Source organism: Oncorhynchus clarkii, chromosome 4 (genome assembly GCF_045791955.1).
Source record: "Oncorhynchus clarkii lewisi isolate Uvic-CL-2024 chromosome 4, UVic_Ocla_1.0, whole genome shotgun sequence".
Classification (NCBI taxonomy): Eukaryota; Metazoa; Chordata; class Actinopteri; order Salmoniformes; family Salmonidae; genus Oncorhynchus; species Oncorhynchus clarkii.
The window spans coordinates 93993315-94004020 of NC_092150.1; the positions used below are offsets into that span (position 1 = coordinate 93993315).

Genomic DNA, 10706 nt, shown 5'->3' on the forward strand with positions numbered 1-10706 from the left:
ATCCTCTCCTCTCCTCTCCACCCCATCCTCTCCTCTTCACCCCATCTTCCCCTCTCCACACCATCCTCTCCACCCCATCCTCTCCTCTCCTCTCCACCCCATCCTCTCCTCTCCACCCCATCCTCTCCTCTCCTCTCCATCCCATCCTCTCCTCTCCTCTCCTCTCTTTTCCTCTCCACCACATCATCTCCTCTCCACCCCATCCTCTCTTCTCCACCCCATCTTCTCCACCCCATCCTCTCCTCTCCTCTCCACCCCATCCTCTCCTCTCCACCCCATCCTCTCCTCTCCTCTCCACCCCATCCTCTCCTCTCCACCCCACCCCATCCTCTCCTCTCCACCCCATCCTCTCCTCTCCACCCCATCCTCTCCTCTCCACCCCATCCTCTCCTCTCCACCCCATCCTCTCCTCTCCACCCCATCCTCTCCTCTCCTCTCCTCCCCATCCTCTCCTCTCCCCCTCTTTCTCCTCTCCCCCTCTTTCTCCTCGCCGCCTCTCTTCAGGTGCAGTAGGTTTCGTCCTGTCCCTGTTGGAACCAGAACCTTCTAAACGGCCGACAATCAGATCAGCTATGGAGGAGAAATGGATCAATGAGGGCTACACCAGAAAACCTTTACACACACTCACACACAGGAACAGGTAACACTGTCACACACCAAGATACCTCTACATACAGGAACAGATAACACACACACCAAGAGACCTCTACACACAGGAACAGATAACACAGACATACACACCAAGAGACCTCTACACACAGGAACAGATAACACACACTTGCACGTGTTGAGTCATTCCTAAGTTGAGTCAGTTTTGGGGGCGATCTCAGAGCTAACAGAGTTAGGCCAACAGCAGCGTCTAGTTTCCTCTCAAACACGATTCACATCGTTAAACACACACACTTTGCTCAACAACATAATTTCTTTGTCATGTCATTTCTTCACGATCTGCCTCTAGGCACCCTTACCAGATTTGAAAACCATCAAATGTGTGTGTTTGTATGTGTGTGTTTGTGTGATTGTACGTACGTGTCTGTGTCTCCAGGCTGCGTCCTGAGGATCTGAACCAATCCGTGCTGTCCTACATGACAGAGTCTCTGGGTTACAGTCTGAGTGATGTCACCACCATGCTGACCAATAACAGGCCTTCTGCCATCCTGGCCTCCTATCAGCTGCTGCTCAGAAAACTGACCCGCGGAGAGAAAGGGGCCAGGGGCATCAAGGTCTATACACACCCCAGCTAGCATATAACGTTCTGAGAACCATGTTTCTTACAGCTTGGTGAGAGCGTGGTCGTCCTATTGTTATGTAGCCTACAACCTTCCCACAACGTTCTGAGAACCATATGTTTCTTACAGCTTGGTGAGAGCGTGGTCGTCCTATTGTTATGTAGCCTACATCCTTCTCACAACGTTCTGGGAATGATGCAGGGTAGTTACTTGGCTGTGGAACATACTCAGGAGCTCCTTTGTTGTTGGTATTTCATTACTATAACAGAACGTTTCGTGAAAGTTCAAACATGGTTACATATCATTTCAATTTGACATTGGCAATGTTCTCCAATGTTTCAGAGAACGTTAAGAAACAACGTTGAGTACTTCAGCATAATGTTTCCTACAGGTTTCCTCATGGTTCTATTTAATGTCATGTTCTCAAATTGCTCTGAGAATATTAAGAAAACCTTCCATAAAAACCACAATAAAACGTTTGTAACGTCCAGGGAACGTTCTAAGAATGTTATTCAAAAACATATACATTCCATTCTCGGCATCAGCAAAACTTTCAATTCTGAAAAAAACTCCAGTTTTACCGGTCAGGAAACATTTCGCTTCATTCCCACAACCAACGTGAAACTAAAAACATACGCTCCCACAACTTCCAAGGAACCAAATGTGCTAGCTGGGACCTATACAGACACACACACACACACACACAGCTCCAGTGTGTGTATTGTTTGTTGTGTGTGTGACAGAAGCTGGACACCAGTGAATGGAACCTGCCCAGGAAAACCACCTGGAGAGAGAAGAGCAGCCCTGTAGCCAGGACACAGCAACACGTAAATATAACAATATACTATACTATACTATACTATACCATACTATACTATACTGTACTATACTATGCAATATTATACTATACCATACAGTGCCATACTACGCCATACTATATCATATTATGCCATACTGCGATATGCTATACAATACTATACAATACTATGCCATGCTATACTACACTATGCTATACCATACTATGCTATGGTGCACCATACTATAATATGATATACTATGCCATACCATACTATACAATACAATGCTATACTATACTACACCATACAATACTATACAATACTATACCATACAATACCATACTATACTGTATCGTACTGTACCGCACTATACTACACTATACTGTGCCATGCTATACTATACTATGTCATACTATGCTACACTATGCTATACAATACTGTTCAATACTGTGCCATACTACCATACTACACTGCACTCTACTATAATATACTACACCACACAATACTATGCTATGCTATGCTATACTATACTATACTGTACACTACTACACAATACTATGCTATACTATACACTACTATACAATACTGTGCTATACTGTACTATGATATGCGCCACTTTGCTATACAATACTATACAACACTATACTGCGCTATACTATAGTATACAACATTATACTATGCGAAACTATACTACAATATACTATACTATGCTATACTATAATATACTACACTATACTGTGCTGTACTATACTGTGCCGTACTATGCCGTACTATACTACACCACACTATACTATACTATGTTACACTATACTATACTATGCCACACTACATCGCAATATACTATTCTATACTATTCTATACTATACCATACTATACTATAACATACCGTACTATACCATACTATACCATACTAGACTACACTATACTACGTGACACCATGCTACACTATAGTATAATATACCATACTACACGATACTATACTATGTTATACTATGCTATACTATACCGTACTATGCTGTGCTATACTATGTCATACTATGCCGTACCATACTATATTATGCTATACTATACCATACTATGCTGTGCCATACTGTACTGTACTATACTATACTATGCTGTACTATACTATGTCATACTATGCCGTACCATACAATATTATGCTATACTATACCATACTATACTACATCATACTATGCTATACCGTACCATACTATACCATACTATACTATACCATGGCAATATCTACAGCTATACACTACACTACAATACACTACACAACACCACGTACTATACGTACTATGCAGCCAGGACACAGCAGCATGTACATATACTACTATACAATACTATACTACACAATACTATACTATACTATTTCATACTATACTATGCCATACTATACAATACTATGCTATACTATACAATACTGCACTATACCATTTCACGCTATAATATACTATACTGTACAATACTATACAATGCAATACCATACTATACAATACTGCACTATATTATACTATACCATACTATACTATACAATACTATACTGTGCTATACTATGCTATGTCATACTAAACCATGCTATACTATACTGTGCCAAACTATACTATGCTATATTATACCATACTATGCTATACCATACCATACCATACCATACCATACCATACCATACTATACTATACTATACTATACTATGTCATGCTATGCTATACTATCATGCTATGCTATGCTATGCTATGCTACACATCTATATACTTATAGAAGAGCATTCCTTCAGCCAGGGCATAGCAAGAGGAAGGGTAAGTGTACCTATTAAACCTACTTCCATATTTGGATTGTAAAAATTCTAAGACAATCAGAAGATTTATTATTGAGTTATTGACAGTTATGTGTAAATTCCCACTAGTGGCCCATTTCAAATCTGCCAAAAAAAGTCAGACAGCAGCAACAAGACAATAGATTTCAGGCAGGCCGAGCTGACGTTTTAAATGCCTTCTGTCTTATTTAACTGTTCAATTGCAATGTAATAAATACAAAATAAAAGTCAAGTCAAAACATCCACTTTTCTTAAAAAGATTAGGCCAGTATGTTAGGGCAGTATGTTAGGGCAGTATGTTAGGGCAGTATGTTAGGGCAGTATGTTAGGGCAGAATGTTAGGGCAGTATGTTAGGGCAGTACGTTAGGGCAGTATGTTAGGGCAGTATGTTAGGGCAGTAGATTAGGGCAGTATGTTAGGGCAGAATGTTAGGGCATTATGTTAGGGCAGTATGTTAGGGCAGTAGACTAGGGCAGTATGTTAGGGCAGTAGACTAGGGCAGTATGTTAGGACAGTAGATTAGGGCAGTATGTTAGGGCAGTATGTTAGGGCAGTATGTTAGGGCAGTAGATTAGGGCAGTATGTTAGGGCAGTATGTTAGGGCAGTATGTTAGGGCAGTATGTTAAGGCAGTATGTTAGGGCAGTATGTTAGGGCAGTATGTTAGGGCAGTATGTTAGGGCAGTATGTTAGGGCAGAAGATTAGGGCAGTATGTTAGGGCAGTATGTTAGGGCAGTATGTTAGGGCAGAAGATTAGGGCAGTATGTTAGGGCAGTAGATTAGGGCAGTATGTTAGGGCAGTAGATTAGGGCAGTATGTTAGAACTAAACTTTTGGTAGGCTTAATATGTACATTAATATGTACAGTTACCCTGAATCATATACCGCACTATGACACCATATACTACACTATGTACTACACTATAATACTATATACTGCACTATATATCCTACACTATAATACTATATACTACCATACACTATATACTACACTATAATACCATATACTACACTATGTACTACACTATAATACTATATACCGCACTATATACTACACTATAATACCATATACTACACTATGTACTACACTATAATACTATATACCGCACTATACACTACACTATAATACTATACACTACACTATATACTACACTATAATACTATATACTACACTATATACTACATTATAATACTATATACCGCACTATATACTACACTATAATACTATATACTACCATACACTATATACTACACTATGATACTGTATACCGCACTATATACTACACGATAATAATATGTACTACCAAACACTATATACCACACTATGATACTATATAATACTACACTATAATATCATAAACTATATACTACACTATAATACTATATACTGCACTATATACTACACTATAATACTATATACTACCATACACTATATACTACACTAGAATACCATATACTACACTATATACTACACTATAATACTATATGCCGTACTATATACTACACTATAGTACTATATACTACCATACACTATATACTACACTAGAATACTATATACTACCATACACTATATACTACACTATGATGCCATATATTACCAAATACTATATACTACACTATATACTACACTATAATACCATATACTACACCATATAATACACTATAATACTATATACCGCACTATATATTACACTATAATACTATATACCACACTATATACTACACTAGAATACTATATACTACCATACACTATATACGACACTATGATACCATATACTACCATACACTATATACTACACTGATACCCTACACTACAATATATACTACACTATAATAATATATACTACCATACACTGTATACTACACTATAATACTATCTACTACCATACACTATATACTACACTATGATACCATATACTTCCATACACTATATATTACACTATGATACCATATACTACACTATATACTACACTATAATACTATATACTGCACTATATACTACACTATAATACTATATACTACCATACACTATATACTACACTATAATACCATATACTACACTATATACTACACTATAATACTATATGCCGTACTATATACTACACTATAGTACTATATACTACCATACACGATTTACTACACTATGATACCATATACTACCATACACTATATACTACACTATGACACCATATAGTACACTATAACCTACACTATAATACTATATACCACACTATATACTACAATATAATAATATATACTACCATATGCTATATACTACACTATAATACCATAAACTATATACTACACTATAATACTATATATCACACTATATACTACACTACAATACTATATACTACCATACAGTATATACTACACTATAATACTATATACTACACTATAATACTATATACTACCATACACCATATACTACACTATGATACTATATACTATATACTACACTATGATGCCATACACTATATACTACACTATAATACTATATACCGCACTATGATACTATATACTACCATACACCATATACTACACTATGATACTATATACTACCAAACACTATATACTACACTATAATACTATACACTACACTATATACTACACTATGATACTATATACTACCAAACACTATATACTACACTATGATACTATATACTACACTACAATACTATACTAAATTATACTGTACAATACGACACATTGTAGATATTACAGCTCTACGGCAGGTACCAAGGCTCAGCCAATCACTGTTGTTGTAGACTGAGCCAGCCAATGAGAAGGTCTCTAAGCAGTCCAGCCGGCCCCCGAGGAGCCAACCACAGTCCACAGAGGAGGAATGTCTCAGCAACAAGAAGAGACAGGAAGACCCTCCCACAGAGACCCGCCACTCCTCCACCTCTCTCCTCCCTGGCCTCCCTTCCCCTTGCCCCACGCCTCTCGTTGATGAAGAGGTCGCCATCACACTGTTTCCTGAAGGTAGGACACACACGCACACACACACGCACAGGCACATGCTCGCACACAGACACATGCACGCACATAGGGTTAGAAGAGTGTAATTAGAGAAAAGCAGAACCTGCACCCACACCACAGCCCTGACAGAGAAACAGCTTGCATCCTGGGGCTTTACGTTAGAGACCGACTGGGTTTGAACTCAGCACACTTCAAGACTTGGGTCACCAAACCACCTTTGTTACACTTCTGTGTTCTAAGCTACTGTGTTGTGTGTTCTAGTCTCTGTGTTATAGTATCTGTGTTATAGACTCTGTGTTGTGTGTTCTAGTCTCTGTGTTCTAGTCTCTGTGTTATAAACTCTGTGTTATACACTCTGTGCTCTGTGTTCTAGTCTCTGAGTTCTAGTCTCTGTGTTCTAGTCTCTGTTCTAGTCTCTGTGTTATAAACTCTGTGTTATACACTCTGTGTTGTGTGTTCTAGTCTCTGTTCTAGTCTCTGTGTTATAAACTCTGTGTTATACACTCTGTGTTGTGTGTTCTAGTCTCTGTGTTTTGTGGTCGAGTCTCTGAGTTCTGTGTTCTAATCTATGTGTTTTAGTATATGTGTTCCAGTCTCTGTGTTTTAATCTGTATGTTCTGTTTCTAGTCTCTAGTATCCTGTGTGCCATTCATTGTGTTCTAGTCTCTGAATTATGTGTTTTAGTCTCTGTGTTTTGTGGTCTAGTCTCTTTGATCTAGTCTTTGTGTTATGTGTTCTAGCCTTTAGGTTCTGTGTTTATTCTCTGTATTCTGCGTTCAGTTTCTGTCTTTTCATCTCTGTGTTCTAGTCTTTGTGTTCTGTGTTCTAGTCACTGTATTTTGTGTTCTGTGTTCTACTCTCTCTGTTCTGTGTCCAGGTCTCTGTGTTCTGTGTTCTAGTCTTTGTGTTCTGTTATCTAGTCTCTGTGTTCTGTGTGCCAGTCTCTGTGTTCTGTGTTCCAGCCTCTGTGTTCTGTGTCCCAGTCTGTGTTCTGTGTCCAGTCTCTGTGTGCTGTGTTATAGTTTCTGTGCTCTCTGATCCAGTGTCTGTGTTCTGTGTTCCAGTCTCTGTGTGCTGTGTTCCAGTCTCTGTGTTCAGTGTTCCAGTCTGTGTTCAGTGTTCTATTCTCTGTGTGCTGTGTTCCAGTCTCTGTGTGCTGTGTTCCAGTTTCTGTGTTCAGTGTTCCAGTCTCTGTGTTCAGTGTTCCAGTCTCTGTGTGCTGTGTTCCAGTCTCTGTGTTCAGTGTTCCAGTCTGTGTTCAGTGTTCCAGTCTCTGTGTTCAGTGTTCCAGTCTCTGTGTTCTGTGTCCCAGTCTCTGTGTTCTGTGTTCTAGTCTCTGTGTTCTGTGTCCAGTCTCTGTGTTCAGTGTTCCAGACTCTGTGTTATAGTCTATGCGTTCTGTGTTCAGTCTCTGTGTACTTTGATCTAGTCTCTGTGTTATAGTCTATGCGTTCTATGTTTAGTCTCTGTGTTCTGTGTTCTAGTGTCTGTGTTATAGTCTATGCGTTCTGTGTTCAGTCTCTGTGTACTGTGTTCTAGTCTCTGTTTTGTATTGTGGTCTCCTTGTTCTAGTCTTTGTGTTATATGATATAGTCTCTGTGTTCTGTGTTCTAGTCTCTGTGTTCCATTTTCTGTGTTCTAGTCTCTGCGTTCTGTGTTCTAGTGGGATGTATTCCAGTCTCTGTGTTTTAGTCTCTGTGTTCTGTGTTCTAGTCTCCATTTTTGCGGTTCTGGTCTCTGTGGTCTGGGTTCTAGTCTCTTTTTTAGTCCCTGTGTTCTGTGTTCTAGTCTCTGTGTTCTGTGTTCTAGTCTCTTTTCTAGTCTCTGTGTTCTGTGTTCTAGTCTCTTTTCTAGTTTCTGTGTTCTGTGTTCTAGTCTATGTGTTCTCGTCTCTGTGGTCTGTGTTCTAGTCTCTTTTCTAGTCTCTGTGTTCTGTGTTCTGTGTTCTAGTCTCTGTGTTCTCATCTCTGCGTTCTGTGTTTGTCTCTGTTGTCCGTGTACACGTCTCTTTTCTAGTCTCTGTGTTCTGTGTTCTAGTCTATGTGTTCCAGTCTCTGTGTTCTGTGTTCCAGCCTCTGTGTTCTGTGTTCCAGCCTCTGTGTTCTGTGTTCCAGTCTCTGTGTTCGGAGACAGAGAGCTGGTCCATCTCGCACCTCCTAAAAGCTCTGCCTCCAAGCTGTGTGACTCCACCCCCCTGCCACGCCTGTTGGAACCAACCAGAGAAGTCCAGGTCAGACTGGTCAAGCTCTTCAGAATGTTGTTTGCTATGTATCAGGAGTGTGGTCAATTCCATTTCAATTCCAGTCAATTCAGAAAGGAAACCAGATTCCAATTCCAAATGTTCCTCTTGAAAAGAATTGAAGGGAACTGGAATTGGAGTTTCAGTGTACTTCTGGAATTGGAGTTTCAGTGTACTTCTGGAATTGGAGTTTCAGTGTACTTCTGGAATTGGAGTTTCAGTGTACTTCTGGAATTAGAGTTTCAGTGTACTTCTGGAATTGGAGTTTCAGTGTACTTCTGGAATTGGAGTTTCAGTGTACTTCTGGAATTGGAGTTTCAGTGTACTTCTGGAAGTGGAGTTTCAGTGTACTTCTGGAATTGGAGTTTCAGTGTACTTCTGGAATTGGAGTTTCAGTGTACTTCTGGAATTTGAGTTTCAGTGTACTTCTGGAAGTGGAGTTTCAGTGTAGTTCTGGAATTGGAGTTTCAGTGTACTTCTGGAATTGACCCCTTCCATGCTCATAGCCACTAAAATCTTTATTACCAGATGAGTTGATGTAACAGCTAAAGCATCATTTAAACCCTACGTATGTAGGCAATGCAAGAACGGAGTTAACTATGCAAAATGGCCGTCCAGTGTCCGATCCTGCGATACTGCGTTGAGTTACACATTGTTGGACTGCACACATTTGTGCATTTTTGCTATGCAAATTCACAGGATGGGTATTTTTATAGATTGATGTAGTTGTTGCATTCATCTGTATCTAGGCTTTAACAGTGAGCAGATGTTGTCCTTTTCTCCATAGATGTTCATTCATGTTCAGTTTGATGTTACCACTATATTCTTTAGTGTCCAGCTCCTGTCTGATGTTACCACTATATTCGTTAGTGTCCAGCTCCTGTCTGATGTTACCACTATATTCTTTAGTGTCCAACTGCTGTCTGATGTTACCACTATATTCTTTAGGGTCCAGCTCCTGTCTGATGTTACCACTATATTCTTTAGTGTCCAGCTCTTGTCTTATATTGCCACTCTCTGTACAGGTCCGTCCAGTCCGTCCACCCCATGAGCTCAGAACCACACACTCCGATGGGGCGGAACTCGACAACAGCCACCTCCACGACGACGACGACGGTTGTCACGATGACCACGTTCACCCTCATCGCCTCGGCAACAATGATCGGTTAAAAAAGCTGCAGATGTTCTACTCCTCGGAGACGAAGGGCGGAGTTTCTCCCAGAATGATCCTGGAGACCACGGAGGCTCGCCCCTCGGACAGAGAACACTTGGCAGGTGCCATGGAAATGGCACAAACTGCCCCGCCCCCTCTCCCCCAGCTACGGAATGCTGGGCTGAAGGAGGGAGGCGGGGGAGGAAGGGGGGGGAAGGTCACATGGGTGGGCCACATGGTACGGCCGCAGGGCAACACAGGGCTGCTGGTCAACGGGACCAAACCCCCGGCCTTTCCCTCCCATAGACAGCACGCTCTGGTCATCAAGAGCCTTCGCCAGGAGAGGGCGAGGAGAGGAGGAGGGGGAAGAGGAGGAGGAGGGATGAGAGGAGGAGTGCAGCGTAACTCTGTTCAGCTGCGTCAGTCCTTACAGCGTCGAGTAGCTGACCTGAACCTCCCTCTGCTCCCAGCAGCCCAGCAGAGACCATATTGA

At 40.7% G+C, this 10706-nt stretch overlaps 1 protein-coding gene across 1 annotated transcript in view; it reads left to right on the top strand.

Moving 5' to 3' along the window:
• LOC139408083 (MAP/microtubule affinity-regulating kinase 4) overlaps positions 1 to 10706 on the top strand; it is a 51175-nt gene extending 40469 nt beyond the window's left edge. The window contains exons 7-17 of the mRNA XM_071151898.1: positions 505 to 640; positions 1046 to 1223; positions 6608 to 6824; positions 7742 to 7803; positions 7886 to 7939; positions 7989 to 8181; positions 8320 to 8346; positions 8464 to 8490; positions 8697 to 8718; positions 8859 to 9051; positions 10086 to 10706. Coding sequence (XP_071007999.1) covers positions 505 to 640; positions 1046 to 1223; positions 6608 to 6824; positions 7742 to 7803; positions 7886 to 7939; positions 7989 to 8181; positions 8320 to 8346; positions 8464 to 8490; positions 8697 to 8718; positions 8859 to 9051; positions 10086 to 10706 — 1730 coding nt within the window. The remainder of the gene's footprint in view (positions 1 to 504; positions 641 to 1045; positions 1224 to 6607; positions 6825 to 7741; positions 7804 to 7885; positions 7940 to 7988; positions 8182 to 8319; positions 8347 to 8463; positions 8491 to 8696; positions 8719 to 8858; positions 9052 to 10085) is intronic.